Source organism: Cygnus olor, chromosome 12, assembly GCF_009769625.2.
Source record: "Cygnus olor isolate bCygOlo1 chromosome 12, bCygOlo1.pri.v2, whole genome shotgun sequence".
In the NCBI taxonomy this organism is placed as follows: Eukaryota; Metazoa; Chordata; class Aves; order Anseriformes; family Anatidae; genus Cygnus; species Cygnus olor.
The window spans coordinates 11,267,430-11,289,072 of record NC_049180.1 but is presented as its reverse complement, the minus strand read 5'-3'; the positions used below and the strand labels follow the sequence as shown (position 1 = coordinate 11,289,072).

The 21,643-nt window shown below is 59.7% G+C and overlaps 2 protein-coding genes across 6 annotated transcripts; both read left to right on the top strand.

The window, feature by feature from the left end:
* The first annotated feature begins 1,459 nt into the window (after positions 1 to 1,459).
* On the top strand, positions 1,460 to 12,689 carry CCDC102A (coiled-coil domain containing 102A). 2 transcript variants are annotated; one of them, XM_040570889.1, is made up of 9 exons: positions 1,460 to 1,597; positions 3,770 to 4,415; positions 8,597 to 8,814; positions 8,935 to 9,043; positions 9,292 to 9,408; positions 9,519 to 9,728; positions 10,017 to 10,187; positions 10,284 to 10,387; positions 11,754 to 12,689. In XM_040570889.1, exons 2-9 carry the CDS (start codon positions 3,852 to 3,854, stop codon positions 11,878 to 11,880), a joined length of 1,620 nt encoding a protein of 539 aa, XP_040426823.1. In that variant the 5' UTR covers positions 1,460 to 1,597; positions 3,770 to 3,851; the 3' UTR covers positions 11,881 to 12,689. The 2 variants fall into 2 exon arrangements, with proteins under 2 accessions (XP_040426823.1, XP_040426824.1); XM_040570890.1 differs by lacking the exon at positions 1,460 to 1,597 and adding an exon at positions 2,023 to 2,233.
* A 469-nt stretch (positions 12,690 to 13,158) lies between these two features.
* Positions 13,159 to 20,925, top strand: DOK4 (docking protein 4). 4 transcript variants are annotated; one of them, XM_040570834.1, is made up of 10 exons: positions 13,185 to 13,264; positions 15,547 to 15,657; positions 16,002 to 16,260; positions 17,204 to 17,311; positions 17,422 to 17,536; positions 17,632 to 17,751; positions 17,860 to 18,049; positions 18,805 to 18,943; positions 19,078 to 19,201; positions 19,356 to 20,925. In XM_040570834.1, exons 3-10 carry the CDS (start codon positions 16,195 to 16,197, stop codon positions 19,367 to 19,369), a joined length of 876 nt encoding a protein of 291 aa, XP_040426768.1. In that variant the 5' UTR covers positions 13,185 to 13,264; positions 15,547 to 15,657; positions 16,002 to 16,194; the 3' UTR covers positions 19,370 to 20,925. The 4 variants fall into 4 exon arrangements, with proteins under 4 accessions (XP_040426766.1, XP_040426767.1, XP_040426768.1 ...); XM_040570831.1 differs by having other exon boundaries at positions 13,188 to 13,264; positions 19,304 to 20,925; XM_040570832.1 differs by lacking the exon at positions 15,547 to 15,657 and having other exon boundaries at positions 13,159 to 13,264; positions 19,304 to 20,925.
* The last annotated feature ends 718 nt before the right edge of the window (positions 20,926 to 21,643 follow it).

The window sequence follows — 21,643 nt, the reverse complement described above, 5'->3', positions numbered from 1 at the left end:
AAGCCTGTTTCAGTGCCAGAAGGGCCAGCAGCTCCGGAAGCAGGTAAAAGTACAGCCTGCCGGCCAGCACAGCAGCACAGGCCAGCCCCTCCTCAAACTGCCTGCAAAATCATTTTTCTCCAAGGCAAATTGCAGTGAAGGAGCGTGGGAGAGCAAACCCTCTTCCCTGGTGTTTTGAGGCAGCTTCCAGTGGAAAAATACTAGGCTTTGAGGGAAGGGGTAAAAACACACACAGGCAACTTCAGCTTCGTTTTAACTTGATTTTCCCCGCTCGCCTGACCTGGGGGAGTGTTGGGCATCAGCACTGCATCCCTTCCCATGGGAAACAAGTGCTCAGGGCCACGTACATTTCAGAACTGTTGGCTGGAAAACCTCCAGTGAAAGGAAAAATATCCAGGGAAAATGGTGTTGCGGAGGTAAGACGATCCAGGAGGTGAATACCATGATGTGAAATGCTTCTGGATGGAGAGGACCTGAACATCTTTGGGTGCATCACAACCACCCAGAGACTTTGCTGTCTGGTGAAAAGCTGGGCTGGCACTTGCGCCCTCCCTGGGGAGGAAATAAGCTCCAGCAAAGCATGCTTCCTCCTTCCAGTGGCCAGCCTCCATATCTAATGGCAATCCTAAGCTTTCCCACTATCCTGTTTTGGAACAAAACCTTTTGGTTAGGGTTGTTGTTGCTTGGTTGGAGCAGGGCAGAGCCACCGCTAGGACACACAGCGCTGTGTGGCTGTCCTGGACCTGCTCACCTGCAGGGACCCATGGCGGGCCATCCCATCACTACGAGGACCCTGAAACACAGCACTACGTCCCATGGAGCAGGGAGGAATCCTGTGAAAACCTCTGCAGTTGAGGGTGGGGCAAGTGATCTTCAGCCAGAGCCCCTAAATGGCAGACCTGGAGTGGCGTGACGCCCCCAAGAGCACACGGGGCCAGGATGAAGGTGGGTGGGAGCTGCTCCTGCAGCCAGCCTCCAGTGCTGCAGCTCCAGCAGCTCTGTAAGTGCTCAATCCCTCAGACGAAGCCTGGCAGCTGCAGCCCCACATGCATAGCCTCGAGTTTGCATGTGAACGTGCCCACACGTGAGCACACGCCCGTGCAGTCCCTGTATGGAGCACGCTCACGAGCAGACTCCCCAAGAGCGAGCACACTCCTGGGCACGCCTGCGAGTACCCACAGGCAACCACAACCGCACGCGCAGCTGTGCAGACGCATGCAACACACCCGCATGCCCGTGCCCTCACGCACATCCTTGTGCCAACGCTCACAGCACGCTCGTGTGCGGGTGTCGCTGTGCGCGCCCAGACGCCTGCCACGCGGCCGCGCGCAGGGGCTGCCCGCAGGGCACCCACGCGCGATGCAGCGGCGCCGCCTTCCTCCCAGCCCCGCCGCGGGCGGGCCCCACGGGCCGAGCACGGAGCCGAGTCGCGCCGCCACCGGCCCCAGCGCAGCGCCGCGAGCGTGGCGTGGCCTGGCCCGGCCCGGGGCGGGGGGCGGGGAGCGGCGGGAGGAGGAGGAGGAGGAGGAGGAGGAGGAGCGGACTCCGCCAGCAGCGCCCCGGCCCGCGCGGGCTGCCCGCACCTCGCCGGCACCCGGTGAGCGGCCGGCACCGGGCGGGGGCGCGGCGCGGCACCGGGCGGGGCGGCGCGGGCAACTTGCAAGAAAGTTTGGTGGGGCAGGGCGGGGGGGGTGTGGGGCGGCCGGGACGGGCCGGGACGGGCCGAGTCGGGCCGAGCCGGGCCGAGCCGGGCCGAGCCGGGCAGCGCTGAAGCGAACCGGGCCGGGCCGGGCCGGGCCGGGCCGGGCCGGGCGGGGCGGGGCGGGGCGGGGGGCACGAAGGAATGCGGCGGCTCCCGCGGGCCGGGCGCGTCACCAGCGGGCGGCTGAGTGGCAGCGCCCTCGGCCAATGGGGCGTCGCGGCGGACGGGCGGCTCCGCCCCCGCGGGGAGCCCGGGGCGGCCGGCGGGGGGCGCGCGGTGGCACCGGGGGGGGGGGGGGGGAGCCCGCGGCGGGTCCGGTGCTGCCGGGGCCTCGGTGCGCTGAGCTCGTCCCCGCAGCTCCCCGGTGCCGCGGGACCCAGAGTGCGGTACCATTCTGCTGTCAAGCCTCTGGCTGCACCTCCCGTAGAGCTCTTCCAAAAGCCAAGTGCTTCAGTGAGCGCCGTCGGAGCACGGCATCGCTGCCTGGCGTGGGCACCCTCCTGGTGCTCGCACTGCAGAGCCTGGCTGCAGGTCCGGGACCCTGCCTGAGCACACCCGAGCTGGTGCTTCTGGGACGTGGCAGCCGGCACAGGTGCGTGGCCGGGGCAGGGCAGCCTCAGGTTTGCCCCCTCCATGGTGGCCGCACCACGTGGAGCACACGGTGCAGGGCACGTGCTAAGTTTTCACCCACGTCGTTCCCACTGGGAGCTCCTGGATCCACGCGAGGGCTCTGGCAGTACCCCAGCCCTGGCAGCAGCGGGGTTTGCCTAGAGGTGACCCCCGAAGCAGGATGCTGAGACCGGCATTGGCTCTGGCTCCACACTGATGGACTGGCAGGCTGCGGGCTGGCTAGCTCTGGCCTCTGTACTTATCCCATTAGGAGGTGTAGCAACCTCCCATTGAGGTTTCCTGGGTTGGTTTCCCTTTTTGGCAGAGCCCAGGGCTTCCCTGCTGCACCGAGGTCATTTCACAGCTGCAGGCAGCTGGCTTGAGCTTGTTGTTCCCATATTACTGTAGAGTGCATCCTGCCACCTCCGCACTCATCCTCCTGCCTTCAGTGCTGAGGTGAGCTGGCAGAGCCCAGCCTGGCCCTTTGGTGGTGGGGAGAATGCGCGCTCTGCAGTGCCGGCACTCCAGAGGCTCTCTGGTTTCAAGCTGGAGTGCACTTCCAACAGCTGCTCCTGCCATCCTCCATCCTGTTGGCACCTTTACCCTTTGCAGGAGCTGTTGGGGCTGCAGCTGGGTCCTGTGATATGGCCAGCCCTGCTCCCCCAGTAACTCTGAGGGGGCTTGAACACTGGTGTTTTGCAGGAATGGGTCCTGCAGCTGCCCAGGACGGGCAGGACAAGCGCTGGGGTGGGTGCCATGTGGGGCAGGAGGGCAGCTGTCCTTGCCTCCATGCCCCTGCAGTGAAATGGCTGACCCCATCCTGCCCCGACCTTTGCTGTTGGCACCTGCAGGGGGTGATGGCATGGGGGTCCCATCTGCCCTCTCTCCCCCTCAGAAGAGACTCAGGGTGGCAGAACCACCTCCTGCCCCATGTGCATCCCTGTCACGCACCGGGCACTTTGCAAGTGTGACCTGTGGAGCCAAGACAGGATAAGGTGCCAATGGCTGGGTGGTTAGCTGGCGTCCTTGCTGGGGGCAGCACTCACTGGGGACCCTGCCGGGGTCATTACTTGGGTCCTTGCTGAGGTCATCACCAGGAATTTCTCTGAGGATGCCATTGGGGTCCTCAATGGGGACTCGTCTGGTCACATCCCTTGGGTCCTTGCTGGATGCCTGCTTGGGGACCTCACTGGGGAATGTCACCAGGGTCCTTGCTTGGGTCATTGCTAGGGACCTCACTAGAGATCTCAAGGCTTAGTGTGCTGCCTCCCAAAATGAGCCATATGCCAGTATCTGGTGCCAGGGGATGCCTCTCAGGATGATCCCAGGAGGCAGGTGGTGGCTGTCCCTATGTCCCCACATAGGCCATGCCACCCCCTTCCATCTGAGCATTTCAGCTCCTCCCTCTCCCTCTCCAGCCGCTGCATGGGCTCTCCTGACACCTCCTTTTTCCCACAGGCCCCCACATCAGAGGGGACACCCCGACAGTGACGGCAAAGGTGATGCAACTGCCCTAGGGCCCACACCAGGGAGGTCTGCCATGAGCCAGAGCGGGGCCTCACGCCTGGCCGGCTCACCCCAGCTCCACGGGGGCTCACTGCTGGCCCTGCTGGGCCCCGAGCGGGGCAGCGGGGGCGAGCTGGCCCCTGCCTCATCCCCTCCCTCGCCACCCAGCGGGACACCCTCACCCGGGCCCCCGCCAGCCCTGCTGGAGGGGGACTGGGAGGGCCGGGAAGAGCTGCGGCTGCGGGAGCTGGAGGAGGCACGGGCACGGGCGGCCCAGATGGAGAAGACGATGCGGTGGTGGTCAGACTGCACAGCCAACTGGCGGGAGAAGTGGAGCAAGGTGCGGGCCGAGCGCAACCGCGCGCGCGAGGAGGTGCGGCAGCTGCGGCACCGCCTGGAGGCCCTCACCAAGGAGCTGGCTGGCTTGCGCCGCGAGCGCCAAGAAGGGCTGCAGGAGCGCCAGCAGCTGGGCCGGCAGCTGGCACGCCTCCGTGGCCGGGACCACAGCCCTGACACCGACACCAATGGAGATGGTGAGGCTGACACAGAACGGGAGCCCGTGCGCGACGTGGGGGCCGAGGCGCCTCACAAAGCCAAGGTGAAGCTGCAGGCGCTGCCCCTGCTGGGGCCAGGGGGGAGGCAAGGGGGGAAATCCTGAGAATTGGGAAAAGGTAGGCATTGCAGGAGTTGGGAATGGGATGGGGGTCCTGCAGCCAGTGGGGCCAGATGGCATAGCGTCACGCAGCAGAGTTCTCCCAGGTGGGGTGGTGCTGCTGAGAGCACGGCAGGTTGGGGCCTGAGCCCCTGGGAGTGGTGGGGTGGGGGAGTGTCACCAGATGGACAGGGTCGTGAGTAATGGGCATAGGGTGATGTGATAGGGAGGGATCACAAAATTGGCAAAATGGGGCTTCAGCAGGGTCACCCGCAGCACCTGCATGTAAGAAAAGAAGAGCCTACTAGGCACCATTGTAGAAAAATCCCCTAATCCCTTTCTAGGAACTCAACATGCCGGGGCACCTTTCTTAGGTGCCTGTATACTAATGCATGCAGGATGAGGAATAAAGATGTGTTGGGGATGTATGTGCAAATGCAGGGTTATTGTCTTGTTGGGATCATGGAGACGTGGTGGGATTATTCCCATAACGAGCGTTGCAGTGGAGGGATGCAGGCTGTTTAGGAAGGACTGGCTGGGAAGATGAGGAGGGGATGAAAGCCTCTGTGTGGGAGAGCAGCTGGAGCACATGAAGCTCTGCTTGGGAATTTCGGGACTTCTGGTTTAAGATTAAAGAGATGAGAGGTAAAGGAGGTATAGGTGACCTTATAGCGGGTGTCTGCTGCACGCCACCTCACCAGGTAGAACGAGCAGATGAGGCCCTCTACAGACAGACAGAAGCAGCATTACATTCGCAGGCCCTGGACCTCATGGGAGACTTTAACCACCCTGACATCTGTTGGAGGGACAAGACACCAGGACATAAGCAATCGAGGAAGTTCCTGGAATGCATTGATGAGAGCTTCCTTCTCCAAGTGATAGAAGAGCCAATGAGGAGAGGTGGTCTGCTGGACTTCATGCTCACCAGGTTGTTGGGGACATAAAGGTAAAAGGCAGCCTTGGCTGCAGCGACTATGAGATGGCGGAGTTCAGGCTCCTTAGGGCAGTGAGGAAGATGCACAGCAAGCTCACTACCCTGGACTTGAGGAAAGCAGACTATGGCCTCTTTAGGGATCTCCTTGGTGGAGTACTGTGGAATAAAACCCTGGAGGGAAGAGGAGTCCAAGGAAGCTAGTTAATATTCAAAGACCACCTCCTCCAAGCTCAGAGGCAATGCATCTCAACAAAGAGGAAGTCAGACAAAAATGCCAGGGGGCCTGCATGGATGAAAAAGAAGCTCCTGGTCAAACTCAAACACAAAAAAAGGAGACATAGAGAGGATGGAAGCAAGGATGGGTAGCCTTGTAGGAATACAGAGACATTGTCTGAGCCTCCAGGGATGAAATTAGGAAAGCTAAAGCCTAAATAGAATTGAATCTGGCTGCTGGGACAAGAGTGATGGAATAGCTAGTCCTGGAAACCATTTCTAAGTACATGGAGGACAAGAAAACCTCCAGAAGCAGTCAGTGTGGCTTCACCAAGGGAAAGTCATGCATTATCAACCTGATAAACTTCTGTGATTAAACAACTGCCCTGACAGATGGTGGGAGAGGAGTGGATGTTGTCTGCCTGTGTTTCCAGAAGGCCTTTAACACTGTCCCCTGTCAGGTCCTCACAGAGAAGCTGTTGACGCAGGGTCTGGATGGGCAGACTGAGGTGGGTTGAAAACTGGCTGAATGCCTGGGCCTGGGAGGTGGTGATCAACGGTGCCAAGAACGGTTGGAGGCCAGTGATGAGCGGTGTACCCCAGGGATTGACACTGGGTCCAGTCCTGCTTAAGATCTGCATTAATGAAGATCTGATAGGGCAGAGCACACCCTCAGTGGATGTGCAGATGACACAAAGGCAGGAGGAGTGGCTGATGCACCTGAGGGTCGTGGTGCCATCCAGAGGGTCCTGGGCAGGCTGGAGATATGGTCTGCCTCCTGCAATTCAACAAGGGCAAGAACCAGGTGGTGGCCCTGGAGAGGGAGAAGCCCAGGCCCCAGGACATGTTGGGGGCCACCCAGCTGGGAAGCAGCCTGACAGAAAAGGACCTGGATGTCCTGGTAGACACCAGGGTGAGCATGAGCCTGCAATGTGCCCTGATGGCAAAGGTGGCCCGCAGTGTCCTGGGCTGCATTAGGAGTGTTGCCAGCAGGTCAAGGTGATCCTGCCCCTGTTCTGTTCAGCAGTGGTGAGGTTACACCTGGAGTGCTGGGTACAGTTCTGGGCTCCCCAGTGCAAGAGAGCCATGGACAGACTGGAGAGAGTCAAAGGAGGGGCAAGAAGATGATGAAGGCACTAGAGCAACACTCCTGTGAGGAAAGGCTGAGAGAATTGGGACTGTTCAGCCTGGAGAAGAGGAGGCTCAGGGGGATTTCATCAATGTCTATAAATACCTGAAGGGAGGCTGCAATAAGGATGGAGTTAGGCTCTTTTCTTTCAGACACATTTTTTTTTTCAGATCCCTCTCAGAGCAGAGCAGCTGGCCCAGGACTCCCAAAACCCCGTGCAGTGAGATGACCTAAGAACTGCATCAGGTCCCTTTCCTGGGGCTTTTCCTTTGGAGGCATTGAGCAAAATTCAGTGCCCAGATACAGGGGACCATGCCATCGGGAATGCTGCTGGCATTTCCAAGGGTCAGCTCAAGCACCAGTGTGTCCATGTGGGTTTTAGGCAGAGGTCTGTGCTGGAAGAGGGGGACCTGGGAGGAGGAACCAGAGCTACCCCAGGGATGAGCCCAGGTCCTCGGGCTGTGGCTCTGCTGCCATCTGCTCAGTCAAGGTGAAACACTGCACAGGAGTGCAGTGGCATCTTGGGAAACTGTATCATGATGGTTCAGTACATCTGACTGCATGGCTGCCGAGGGTGAAATCTGAGAACAAACTAACAAATAGGCATGGATAATTGTGCTGTGGTAGCTGGTGTATGTGTGTAGCAGGCACAGGCTGTCCAGAGGATTGCCCCATGTTCTGCAGTCGACTGAGGTTACAGTTAATGGCTGTAAGCCGTATTCTGCGCTGAAACCAGGAAATTTCTGGTGTAAGAACTCAAAGGAATCAGTTTGCACATTTTTAAGCAGGAAAAGTAAACATCATCGTGCTGCACTGCTGGAGGCCACAGCATCTGTAGCAGGGGTGTGTTGTTGAGTTTAGTACAGCTTTGCCAGAAAACCTTGTTCTCTGCTTGCGGCTCAGCAGCCTCCCCTGGCTTCCTGTGCAACCACCATAGAGCCTCACCAGGGGTCTCAGCACACAGCCCCTGCATCCCAAACACCCCATGGTAAGCAGAAACACCCAGCACGGGCTCTCTACTTGGCTCCTGAGGACATCATGTTGCTGGAAAACAGATTGCTGGGAAGAAAAATCATGTGATTTGAGGAGGGAGAGGACGATGGGGGGGACCCATCCCTTGTGGGCACGTCCCTGCTGCTCCCCTGACAGGAGCCCCGCAGTGATGGGGACAAACCCGTAGCCTCTTGCAGCCAGGAGCATCCCTGCAGCAGCTCCCAGCTGTGATTTCGTCCACGGGTATTTCCTGAGACCAGGAGCAGCTCTCCTCTCTGGGAGGTCTTGCTGTCAACAGTGTTGGCTCCCTCTTCACCAGCCAGCTATGCCGACATCCCCAGGAGCAAGCAGGGCTTTGATAGTGACCAGGCTGCAGTGCTGTACACACCCACCCATGGATTTTGTGGATGTACGAAAAGCACAAGCAAGCAAACATTGAGGGGGGTTTCTGCAGCAAGCTGACTTGCCGTGCGCTCCTGGAGCCTGGTTAAAGATCTCAGTAGCATGGTGGTCACAGTCAGATTGGTGTAATAAGTCAGTACTACCCCTCCCTAATATAGCACAGTACATGGAGCAAGGTGCAGAGGTTGGAGGCAGAAAGTGTGGTGGGTGTGAAAGTGCGAAGATGCACAGGGGCATCCTCATCAGCCTTGATGGGGCTGGGCTGTCAAGAAAGGGGGCCCAGGAGGGAAGGATATGGAGCAGGAGCTGGGGATGCTGATGACTATCACACACTGTAGAGCAGTGGCTGGCTTCCATGGTGCATGGGGAGCCAGGGCTGTACCCTCATTGGGGAAGGCCTTGGCTTCCTGCTCATGACTCCTTCCTCCCTGTGCTGGGCTGGCTGTTGCACTACAGGAGCTGGAGCTGATGGAGAACATCCTGAAGAGCAAGCAGGAGGGTGCTGAGAGCTGGGAGCAACGGGGTGCCCCAGGCACCCGGGCCTCCTTCTCCCGCCAGGAGCGGAGCCGTCTGCTCTGGGAGGACGTCAGCGTCATTGAGGAGGATGCCACCAAAATCACTGCCCTGAAGCTGAGGCTGGATGAGTCCCAGAAAGTGCTGCTCAAGGAGCGGGAGTGAGTGCTTGGGGCTTCAGGCTTGTGGGGTGCCATCCAAGCCTGGCTGGCAGCTCTCTCCACTGAGAGGGGATGGACCTCAAGGTCCTGCCAGCCCTTACTGGGGCTGCCTCTCCGTAGGGACAAGCTGGCGCTCAGCAAGAGCATCGAGAAGCTGGAGGGCGAGCTCAGCCAGTGGAAGATCAAGTATGAGGAGCTCAACAAGAACAAGCAGGAGGTGATGAAGCAGGTGAGTGAGGTATCCAGAGGCTGGGGGGTGGCATGTCCCTGTGGTAGTGCCATTGATCCAGCTACTCTGGTCCTTCCCCAGAGTTTTGAGACTCCAGGCCTTGCTAGAGGTGGCAGTTGTGGAGTGGCCAAGGGGGACACATCCCCCCAGCCTAGAGGGGACTGTGGAGACAGGACAGGGCAGTGGGAGCTCAACTGGTGCCGGGTGGGTGGTCACTGTGTGACTCGGGTGCTGTATCCCCCTTGCAGCTGAACATCCTCAAGGAGATCCACCAGGATGAGTTGGGACGCATCTCGGAGGACCTGGAGGACGAACTGGGTGCTCGCTCCAGCATGGACAAGAAGCTGGCGGAGCTGCGCATGGAGGTGAGGCTGGATGGTGGGGGGCAGCTGGGGCACTCCACTAAGAGAGGAGAGGATTTGGAGGAGCAGGGGAACCTCTGCTACCCCTGGGCTACCCTGCGTCCCCTGCCCAGATGGAGCGGCTGCAGGCAGAGAACGCAGCTGAGTGGGGCCGGCGGGAGCGGCTGGAGACTGAGAAGCTCAACCTGGAGCGGGAGAACAAGAAGCTGCGGGCACAGATCGAGGACCTAGAGGAGGTACTGGCTCGCAAGCGGCGCCAGACGGCCAGTGCCCTGGACACCGACCTCAAAACCATCCAGGCCGAGCTCTTCGAAAAGAACAAGGTGTGATGGGCAATCCCACCCTGGGCCTCCCCAGCCCTGTGCCGCTCCCTCCAAGGGAGCCCTGGGTCCCTGCGTGCCCCTGTCACTTCAGAGGTGGCTCAGCATCCTTCAGGACCTCCTCCCAAACTCTGCCTTCACCCTTCGTTTAGGGGGCAGCAGTGACCCCATCTCTGTTCTGTTACTGCTCCTCCATCATGGCGGGTGGTGGGAGAGGTCCCTGGGGAGGAAGAGGGGCTGCTGGGGGAGTACCCGCAGAGCAGCCATGCTCAGCCCCCCTTCCTGCTGCAGGAGCTGGCCGATCTGAAACACATCCACACCAAGCTGAAGAAGCAGTACCAGGAGAAGATGGCTGAACTGGCCCATGCCAACCGCCGTGTGGAACAACATGAGGGCGAGGTGAAGAAGCTGCGCCTGAGGGTGGAGGAGCTGAAGAAGGAGCTGGCCCAAGCTGAGGACGAGGTGAGCCCCTGTGGGCAGCACACCCTGGGGAGGGGGTGGCTCTGCTTGTTCCATGGCTGCAGACAGCCCCATCCCTGTCCTTGTCCCCTCCCGCAGCTGGATGAGGCCCACAACCAGGCACGGAAGCTGCAGAGATCGCTGGACGAACAGACGGAGCAGAGCGAGAGCTTCCAGGTGCAACTGGAGCACCTGCAGTCCCGGTGAGCGGGGTCAGAGGGCGTGACGGGCTGAGGAGGACACAAGGGCGGGCTGGTGTTCTCCCTGCAGCTGTCCCTCCACCAGCACCTCCAAGCGTTGTCTGACCTGTGGCTGCAGGGGCCAAGTGCTCCCAGCACATCCTTGGAGCAGCGTTTGCGCCAGTGGAAACTGTCTGACCTTCCCCTCCCACTTAAACCGGCATGAGGCTCCTGCAGACCAGTGCAGCCTGGCTTCATTGGGATTTCACCTAATGATGCCCAGGGTCAGGGCAGCACAAGCAGGGCTGGGGAAGCGGGAACTGAGCCTAGGCTGCATTCTCTGTCCTGGGCTCCTTGGCTGGAGGTGAGGGGAAGGGCTGTGCTGGGACCAGCCAGCAGCGATGTCCCCAGAGCTGGGGAGGTGTCCTGCCCCGAGCAGTCAGGGTGCTCAGGCCTTTTGTCCTAATGGAGAGCACCTTTGTTCCCATCTGGGATTGTCCCACCTGAGACATTCAACAATACAAATCACAGAGCTCAAGACTCTGAAGGTTTTTGCAGGTACAGGTTTTTGCCTGTACTGCATTCTCCTGGCCCCTGCCTGGCTCTGATCCTGAGCAACTGCTGGGGCGCCTCCATCCCTGTCCCTGGGTGGCACAGGCTGCCCTGGGCAGACCTGAGCCTGAGGAGTAGCAGCAATGCAGGCATAGGGAGCCAGCAGCCACTGAAAAGGCCTCAGGTTTTATTGCTCTTAAAACCTTTTCACTGGCCTCACTTTGCTTCTCTAGCAATAAAGAGATGAAATGGCCGTGAGAGAGTTCAATTCTGCTCCAAAACGTCTCCAGGAGGTACTTGGGGAGTTTGTTTTTATATTCTTCCTTTATTTTATTGGGACATCTTCATTAAATCATAGAGGAATAATGGAGGCTTCGTCTTCCCCCTCCTCCCTGCCCCTCCAGCACACTCACCCTGAATAATTCATGCTTTCCAGTAAAATGCAGCAAACAACCAGGGAACGATGGGAGAGCTGTGTCTTCGCAGTCCTGGGCCCTTGATTTCAAATTTGCCCCATAAATCTTCGCTGATGAATTTTAATGCGGGAGTGAGTGAGGAGCTAAAAACACTGAGCTTCCTGTTGACTGGGCCATTATGACACTGAGCCTGTGACTTAGCTCTGCATCAGGACTTTCGGGGTTGCTCCATGGGAGAAGTCCCTAGCTGCTGGGTTTGCAGATGGGGAAACTGAGGCACATCCTCTGGAGATGTGATGGTGCCTCTCTGGTTTGGGTGCAAGTTCCCAGACTTGGTGGGTGCCCCGTGAGTTGGGGGGGGGGGGGTGGGATGAGGCAGGGGCTTCACCCTGCTGCCAGCCCTGGCATCTCTCCCTCTGCAGGCTGCGGCGGCAGCAGAGCACACCGCTCTTTGGCAAGATGCGCAGCACCCGCTTCGGCCCCGATGACCCTGGGGATGGCACCAGTGACCCTGACGAAGATGAGGACCTGCAGATACAAGTGCCCTAGTGCCTGGGGCTGGGGCAGCACCCCAGCCATCACTGCCATGGGCATGTCCTGTGGTGGTTCCCTGCCAACAAGTGCCTGTCACCACCAGGCTCATCTCGAACCACATTCCACCCACATCACCTGCGCTATGACCCTAATATGGATGGGGAAACTGAGGAACAGAGCAGCAGGAAGATTCTTGCCTGGGGATGTCCTGAGCCTGCTGCCTCCACTTCTTGGACAGTATCTGATGCCCCTTGGCTGCCAGCTCCCCCTGGAACAGATGTGGGTACAAAACTAAGCATCAACTGAGCAGACCAGGAGGAGGAAGCCCGGGGTGGAGAGGGGCACCGTGCTGAGTGGGGTGAACCAGGGCCCTGCAGCCAGTCAGGCTCTCCTGCCCAATTTTATATATATATATATATATAATATGTATGTATGTATTTGTATATGATTTTTTATTATAAATACAGAGCCCAGAGGGGCCCAGGCTCTGCTGGTGTCTTGGGCTGCTGATCTATCCCCACAGCTCCTTGCTGGCAGGCTCAGGGCCCTGCTGCAGGATTGAGAGTGGAGGGACAAAGGTACGCTTGGCCACCACACCGCAGGCAGCACCTGGGGGGATGATGTTTCTCAGCAAGCTGCATGTGGGATGTAGTGTGTGACTGCTCTGGTGGCCCCGGGTGCTTACCCATGGGTGCAGGGGTGCTGGCTGTTGGGTTCTGATCACAGCTCTGCATCCCAGTACCCGCCTGCCAGCCCAGGGAGCCCCTAGGGCTTTGGAGGAGCTCAGACAGAATCTCATTAAAAATTAATATTTCAGTGAGCTAGTCCCCTCGCTGTGCTTTTTAATTGATTGGCTAAAAGCATGGCTCTTTTTGGTGCCTTTTTTTTTTTTTAATGGTCTTTATTTGCACTGAGCATTAATTTTTTTATGGGCCAACAGAGCATGTGTGGGGGTGGAGGCACCCGCAGGTGGTTTCAGGGGACCCGCTGGTCACGGGCTCCTGCGAGAGCCCAGAAGCACTTTTTGGGATGCAGGAGGCGGTGCCCCCGGCGTGACACGAGATGGAGAGAGGGGACGCTCTCCGTCCCTTTCCTCCAAGCGGACGTGGCTGAGGTGCGGCAGCCCCAGCCGGCCAAAGCCTCATCGAGCCTGGGGACAGCCAGGGTGCCGCCGAGCAGCGATGGCCACGGGGCGTTCACTCTGAAGCCTAATGGTGGGCGGGCGGGCGGGCGGGGCCAGGCGGCGCGGAAGCAGCCGGGGCGGGCCGGGGCCGGGGCCGGGGCCGGGGCGGGGCCCGGGGCGGGGCGGGGGCCGCGCGGATCCAGTCCCCCCGTCTCCCCGTCTCGCCGCGCCGGACGCCGGGGCCGCCCGAGCCTCCGAGTGCAGCGGTGGGGCCGGGTAAGGCCGGGGGTGAGGGCCCGAGAGCGCGGCTGGGGTGGGGTCACCGAGGCCGGGGAGGGGGTTGGCACGGGTGCCGGGTTGACAGCGTGGGGGGTGGCGGAGGTCTGGGGATCGGGGGTGCCCCGGTCTGGGGGTGCCCGGTCAGGGGTGGCGCGGATGCAGGGGCAGGAGGCACAGCCTTGGCTCCGCTGTAATGTGCGTGGGGTGCGGTGTTCCCCGCGGAGGTGAGCGCTGGTCCTGTCCTGCGTCAGGAGGGTCCCCAGGGTGCTCTCACGGTCCCCACCGCTACAACCACTCAGGGTGGGTCCCAGCCCTATGGGACTCCTCGTGGGCAGCAGGGCAGCTCGGGGGGAGCTATCCTGGGGTCACCCAAGTGGGCCACGAGGGCAGCAGCGGTGGCTGGAGCTGCCTCTCCCAGCTGCACGCGGACCTCCAGGACTGTCCCTGGCGGTGCAGGGCCCTGGGGACCAGGGGAGCTCTGGGTATGGGGTGTCCCTGGCGCAGAGCTTGGCTCCCGAGCATCCCCAGGAATGCCCGTTCCTCCACCAGCAGGCTGTTTCCTAGGTTACTGCCTTCCTTCGGGGATTTTTCCATCTGGGAAAGGGATAATGCAGCTCCACAGAGCTGGTGCCAAGGACCTTCCAGACAGCATGGCCTCCGAGGCCAGCCATGCGTCCAGCGCTCTGAATTTGGCACATGCTGGCTGCCTGACCTGTGGCACCGTGCGGGCATCACTGCAGGCACTGGCAGGAGGCAATGGGCCAGCTGTGTGGCGACATTCTCCTTCAGCCTCCTTCCCTCCTCCCTGGGCAAGCCCAGGGCTTGCAGGGGCATCCAAAGAAAGCAGGAGCAATGGTGGCCTCACAGGACCCCAGCAGTGGCCATTGGTGTGGGGTTGGGGCACTCCCAGCCCCTTCCCAGCAGTGAGGGGACCCACACCTGCCCATCCCTGATGCTCTGTGCTGGGACAGAGCCAGAGCCAAGGCTGACCCTGTCCTATTCCATCCTGCAGGGTGGTGGCAGTGGTGGCCACAGCAGCATCAGGGATGTGGATGCTGTCAGCCTCTGTCTGGGGCACTGTCCTGCTGGGTGCTGGTGTGGGAGGGCTGTACCGGGATGCTTGGGCAGCATGAGCTGGGTTTGGCTGCCCCAGCTGCATGGCGGAGCCTCTGGGGCTATGTGCCCTGGCAAGCAGCTCAGGCTCAGCTTTCAATGGCCCTCACTTTTGGCCATCGGACCGATGGCCACTGCAGTGAGGTAGAGGAGTCCATGGGGATGCAGCCGGTGTTCTTGCTCTGTTGGTGTGCCTGGACGAGCTGTGATGCTGCGGGCCCTCTCCCGTTGGGGTGGTGGGAAATGGGTGGCAGATGAGTCCCAGCACCTCTTCCGCCTTTGCTGGAGCTGGTGCTGTTTGGCTTCTGAGTAATCATGTTGGTTTTTCATCTCGCTTTGAATTGCATTAATTATTTACTGCTGAGGCTCCAGGACTCGTTGCGAGAGGCTCTGGTGGGGCGGGTGCGGAGTGGTGGTGCTAGGGGAGCTTGAGGCACCACAGGGACATGCACACCTCCAGATGGGATGGCCTCAAGAGCCGGCTCAGGGATGGGGTCTCGGGGCTGGAAGCAGGAGCACGCAGCCTCTTTGGCAACCAGCACTATGGCTGAAACATCCCAGGGCAGAGCTGAGCTGTCTGGGGCCTCCTGCAGACTACTCAGGGCTGGAGCGCTGTGTGGGGTCAAAGCCACAGACTTGCAGATGCTGACATTTAAGATAATTGTGTAGGACTCCGGGGATTAAAATAAATAAATAAATAAAATAAATGCAGGGGAAGCATCTTTCCGAAAGGATAAACAACTCTGTGGAGGCGGGTGAGCTGGGGCTCTCCTGGCTGGGCCAGGGCTGGACAGCGGGGCATCAGGGATGCTGTCTGGCTTGGGCAGAGGAGGGAGAAGCAGGGGGAGGAGCAGGGGGGGGGTGAAGGGCTGGCACAGCACCACTGCCAAAGGCGGAGCTGGGCCAGCATCACTCAGTGCTCTGGAGCTTGTGAATGAGGCAGTGCAGTGGGTGAATGACTCTGTTCTGGCCCCATGCCCCTCTTTGAGGGTGGGGAGGTGCTGAGAGGGCAGAGGAGCCCACGGGTGAGCAGTAGGCCTTACATGGCCCTGGTTCCTAGCCGTGGTAGGGGCTGGACACCATGGTGTCCCCTGGGACACTACTCCTCGGCCAGGGAGGGGTGGGGTGCAGGACAGGGCTTGGCTCTACTCTTTAAATTTTTCCAGCTCCTGGCAAGAGGTTGTTAACACTGAACCCTACTGATGTCAGCACTGGTAGCCAGGGCCATTTTGCTGCCAGACTGAGCAGCCTGGGAGGAAGGAGATGAAGCGCAGGAGGTAATGGAGACCTGTGGGTGAGGTGTGGCACACGCGTCCAGCAGTGCAGGGGGAGCCCTGTCCTGTGGCCCCTGGCACTGCAGCAAGTGTTTTTTGTGCTGTGGGGGGTGTACAAAGAGCAAAGGAGCTGTGCAGGTGCTGAGCAAGGCGGGGAGGCACGGTCCGAAGTGGGGAACCCCCTCGCCATGTGTGTGCTGGGGTGAGCTGCCTTGGTGCTGCTGTGCTGGCAGGGGTTAATGCCGGACTGTTCCACCGCAATGGTTCAGCCAGTGAAGGGAGGAGGAGGAGGAGAGATAGAGGAAGATGTCACCATCTCCTGTCTATCTGTCATTTTTATTTTCCAGCCGGTGCCAAGATAGGAACCCGCGCCGGGGAGAAGATGGGGGACAACGCTAGGACAAAGCTGGGGTGGAGGAGGCGGTGAAACAGCGGCCGGTGGGGGGGAGTGCAGGTGAACGGAGGAAGAGGAGGTGGTGAGGAGAGGTGGTGAAGGCAGCAGCCTGCCCTCAGCAGGGCCCCCCCCCGCCAGGCTTCGCTATGGCTACAAATTTTAATGACATCATCAAGCAAGGCTATGTGAGGATGAAGAGCAGAAAGCTGGGGGTGAGTGGGGCTGGGGGGAGGCCAGGGGGGCACATAGGCGGGTAGGGGGATGCTCGGCGTCCACTGGCTGCCACAAGAGGTGTTGTGGCCAGGGGACACAGCCACATTGCCTTTTGCGGCAGCCCGTGCCCCCAGCCTTTGTGGCCTTTTGGCTGAAAAAGCAGCATGTTGGGGCTGCATGCAGGGCAAGGGGGGCAGGCAGCTTGGGCCACTTGCTACCCGAGTCACCCTGCGGAGTGCCGTGCCTCAGTTTCCCTCCGCTCGTTGTCCTGTGGCTGGGCTGTGGGGTCTGGGCGGGGGCGCACCCCAGCTGCAGAGGGGGTGCCCCTGCGGGGTGCAGGCGGGAGGCAGCCCCTGTGGCTGGGTGAATGGGGAGTGGGGCCGGGCCCCCGCCTCCATCACTCGGAACCGAGAGCAGCGAGCATGCTGGGTAATTTCACGCTAATTAGGGAGAACAAAGAAGGAGCGGGTGGGTGGGGGTGGGGGATGGCCCTGCCACACTCACAGGCTGAGACTGGGGGGAGAGGGGAAGGGGAGATGCCAGGATGGGGCCGGGCAGCCTGGCCTTGGGGACCTCTCCCATATTTGCTAATTAAGCTGTAATTACGGCCAGTAGGGTGGGGGCCTCGAGGGGCCCCGAGTAGGGAGGCCCAGGATGCCCAGCCCCCAGTGTCCCCTCCCATCCCCGGTACAGCTCAGATGGGACGGGGCGGAAGGGTCCGCGGCCCCTTGGGCTTCCCACCCGTCTGGGACCAGTGAAACCTGGGGATAGGGAAGCTGAGGTCGGCTTGCTGAGGGATGGAGAGCCTTGCCTGAACCCCGGGGTTTCTGCTTTCAATTGCTGGGGGGGGGGAAAAAGCAAATTAATACTGGAGAGGGGGATGCACAGAAGCGGCAGTGCTGTGTGGTGCTGAGCCCCTGTCCGGGCACTTTCTGTCCACAGATCTACCGGCGGTGCTGGCTGGTCTTCCGGAAATCCTCCAGCAAAGGGCCCCAGCGCCTGGAGAAGTACCCAGATGAGAAGTCAGCGTGTTTGCGTGGGTGCCCCAAGGTGAGGGGCCATGGCTGAGGAGTGCTGGTGCATGGAGGGGACCCGCAGGGGGATGCAGCCAGGCATGGACACAGCCTCCAGTGACGCCCCCTCCCCCTTTCCCCCCCCAGGTCACTGAGATCAGCAATGTCAAGTGCATCACCCGTCTGCCCAAGGAGACCAAGAGGCAGGCGGTGGCCATTGTCTTCACTGATGACTCAGCCCGGACTTTCACCTGTGATTCGGGTATGGGGGCACCCCATGGGCTGGGCTGGGCTGAACTTGTGCGGCCCCTTTTTGCTGGGGCCGGTGAGAGCCCTGAGTTGCCACATGCCTTGCAGAACTGGAGGCTGAGGAGTGGTACAAGGTGCTGTCAGTGGAGTGCCTGGGCACCCACCTGAACGACATCAGTCTGGGGGAGCCTGACCTGCTGGCGCCCGGCGTGCAGTGCGAGCAGACGGGTGAGTGCAGGTGGAAGGGCACCTGCTTGGCTCAGCCCCACTATAGCCCTGCTTAGATCTTTTTTTTTTCGTTTTTTTTTTTTGCCCCCCACTCCCTCTCCCCTCCAGACCGGTTCAACGTGTTCCTCCTCCCCTGCCCCAACCTGGATGTTTATGGCGAATGCAAGCTGCAGATTACCCACGAAAACATCTACCTCTGGGACATGCACAACCCACGGGTGAAGCTGGTGTCCTGGCCCCTCTGCTCCCTGCGCCGCTATGGCCGTGATGCCACACGCTTCACCTTCGAGGCAGGACGGTGAGACATCACCCTCACGGGGACAGGGACTAGCATGGGCACGTCTATTGCCAGGTGCTGTGGCAGCATTGCTCCTGTTGCCCTGAGGTAGGGCAGGCCCCAACACCAGGGTGAGGGCTTCTGCCCCACAGCCCTGGGGCAGTTGCAGGCCCTTCCTGGGGCCACCCACATGCCCAGTCCTCCAGGAGCTGGGCTCCTGCTCTTTGGCTCCGTCAGGCCTGGCTATGTTAGGAACTTTCCTGCTAATTACTGGCTCTTGAGAAGAAGAAACATGATCTTCCCGTTCATCCCAGCCCTTGGCTTCCGCTGACTCACCAGGCTGGATTCTCCTGGGGCACAAGGGAGGGGGCGGCAGCTGCTTTCCCAAGAAGGGCACCCAGGGGCAGCCATCATCCCCAGTAGGTGCTGGGGGGCTGTGCTCCAGCCCAGCTCCACTGGGGAGGTTTGGGGCTTCACCTAGTCCCAGCTCAGCACGTGGCTGCACCAAGCCAGATGTTCTAGGGGCACAGAGAGGACAGCACTTGAGGCATGGGAAGCTGGACTGTCTGCTGCTGGGGCAGCTTTTTTAATCATCTCTCTGCTTCGGTTGCAGTATGGTTTTGCTCCCTTCAGTGGACAGCTGTGGGGTTGTGCAAAACCAGCCCCAGTGGCAGCGGGGGGCTCTGGTCCCGGGGCTCCAGTGAGGCTTCAGCTGGGTGGGTTGGCCCTGGTCGGTGCTGTTGGCCTTCGTGATGACCCATGTTCCATCCCCATAGGATGTGTGATGCAGGCGAGGGCCTCTACACCTTCCAGACGCAAGAGGGCGAGCAGATCTACCAGCGTGTGCACAGCGCCACGTTGGCCATCGCTGAGCAGCACAAGAGGGTCTTGCTGGAGATGGAGAAGAATGTCAGGGTGAGCTGTGGCCCTGAGGCTGCTGTGGGTTGTGCCAGCTGCCCTGAGAGGGCGGCTTTGGGACAGCTTGTGCCCTGCTGGGGTGAGCATGGGGCATTGTTTGCTATGCTCACCCCCCCTCTTGTCCACGGCAGCTGCTGAACAAGGGCAGTGAGCACTTCTCCTACCCCTGCACCCCCACCACCATGCTGCCCCGCAGCGCCTACTGGCACCACATCACTGGCTCACAGAACATGGCTGACTCCTCCAGCTACACTGGTGAGCATCTACCTGTGCCCTGCTGGGGACCTGCTGGGGACCTGTGGCTCCTCCAGCCCCAGCATGTTCCCTGGGCAAGACCACGCTGTGCTTCGTCCCTAGGGGAGGTGTATGCAGGCGCCCAGACCAGCTCGGACACCAACCTCCTCAACAGGTTCATCTTGCTGAAGCCAAAGCCCTCCAACAGCGACAAGACGGAGAGCAGGGAGTCCAAATCATCCCCGTGACCCAGTGGTGTGGGGACCGTGGCTGCAGCGGGACGTGTGGGGGCTCCACTGGTTCCCATCCCAGTGCCCTGTAACCACTTTTTCTTTCTGGGGGTGTCCAGGACCTGGGAAGCCGCCCGCTACTCAGAGAGGTGCCCAGCCCCTTGGCATGGAGAGACTGAGGCCAGGCATCCTCTGGGCCGAGCCCCTTGGGGTGCTGGCAGCAGGGCCTCTCACCTCAGCCTGAAGTTACAGAAGGTGACAGCTAGCTCCATGTTAAGTGACTTTAAATATGTATTGCATATCTGTATTGTACAGTAAGAGATTTTCCCTTCTCACACAAATGCAAACTTCATACCTGCTGAAGAGACCTCGAGGAGAAGCTCTCGGGGACACAGCTGAGAGGTGAAAAAGAGGTATGGGGGTGTGTGAAAAAATGCAGCCAATTTTCTGTGGGTTGGAAGGCTGGAGAGTGGCCTGCCATGGGGAAGGAGGCAGCTGCACCAGCCTGATGTGCTCTGGCCGTGCCCTACGGGGCTGCTGCACGAAGCAGCACTGGGCTGATTTTGCACTTCTCAAAGAGATTTGAACACTCTGTAGAACTGAGATGTCTCAGGAGAAACTGATTTTCCTTCCAAACCGAGGCCTCATGCACACAGAGAGGGCAGCGCATGCTGGGACAGGGGCTGCTGGGGTGAGCTGAGCCCTGGCCCCGGGGATCCCCCCTCCGCATGCGTATGTCCCCACCAATGCCTCCATTTACCTGTGCAGAACTGGCAACCTAGGGGCCATTTTTGGACAGTAGCCGCTATACCTTGAGGGTAAGCTTTGTGGGGAAAAAAAAGAAATCCCTGGGCAGAGGAACCGCCTCAGGCCCTTCCAGGGGACACGGGTGGGGAACAGCCGCGTTTCTCAGCTGCACTCCCTTCTCGTTTCATTTGTCCTTGCTCCTTCTATGCTGCTGCTAGTGGGCACCAGTGAGAATGGGTCAAAGACCTTGCACACAAGAACTGGGCTTAATGTATTGAACTCAAAAGCAATTGATTTTCTAGTTCTCCTATTTATTGAACTCCTTTAGAAGGGCTATCTTTTTATTGCAGTAGAAACCTTGGTGTTTCCTTCCAGTCTTTTGGTCTGGTTCGGTTGGTTGGTGGTTTTATTTCCTTTCTGAAAGCTCTAGGTCTGTGCTTTGGGGGCAGGGAGCATTGTGATGTGGGAATCTGTGGTCTGTGGCCTGTAAATACGGTGTGTTGGGTCTGTGTAGCTTGTAGATGAGGCTGGGGAGCTGCTGGCACATCCGTGGGCCAGAGCAGGGCTGCTCCCTGTGCTTGGCAGAGTGCCTGGGTACCCCAGCCCAGCAGCATGTCCTCCATTGGGTGAGAGGTATAACCTGCTGCCTTTTCCTGGCTACAGACCTCATCCAGAAAAGATTTAACATTTATTACCAAAAATGTTTGATTAGTCTTTTTTCTCTTTTTTTTAAGGAATTGCTCAATGAATAAACAACCCTTATCCACCCTTCCTGTTTGTCTGTTCCATCCAAACACGCTCAGGAAGTACAAGTTCAAGTATCGCATGCCAGAGAAAAATGCTGACCAAGGGAGACTTTTCTAATGCTACAGGCAGTGTGTTTGCCTCAAAGCTTTGTTCTGCTGCCAGTGACTGCAAGGACATTTCAAATGAAGGGCTGGGGAGGGGAAATGGGTGTAGCAAGTCATACCCTCCATCAACTACCCCCGGGCAAAGGAGGACACCAGTATCCCACTTTCAGCTGTCTGGGGCCACACTAGCACAGCACTGGCTCTCTGTATCCGTGGGAGACAGAGTTTCCAGCCACGCCAACTCTGAGTTCTTCCAGTGTTCTGACAGTTTGGTTAGTGCTACCCTGGCTGTCTGGCACAGTGCTGGTCTTGGGGCAAGAAGAGCGGCAGCTGTGCCAGGCAGGGCACCACAGCCCCCCCATGGTTACAACCAAAGCCTGAACCACCTGTCAGGGCCAGGGGGAACTAGATGCTCCTGCTCACTGCCTCTGGGCATGGGGGCAGGTACATCTATGTGGCAGAGCAACAGCACAGAGAAAGGCAGGCCCTGGCCCACAGGACACTGCAAGCAGCCTAACCTCAGCAGCTCTTCCCCGGAGGGAAAAACAGAACTGACTCAGGCTGTGTGCCCTGCTCAGCTGGAGCAGCACATCTTCCTGCACCTGAGCCATCCTCTCACCTAGGCCCCAAGGGGC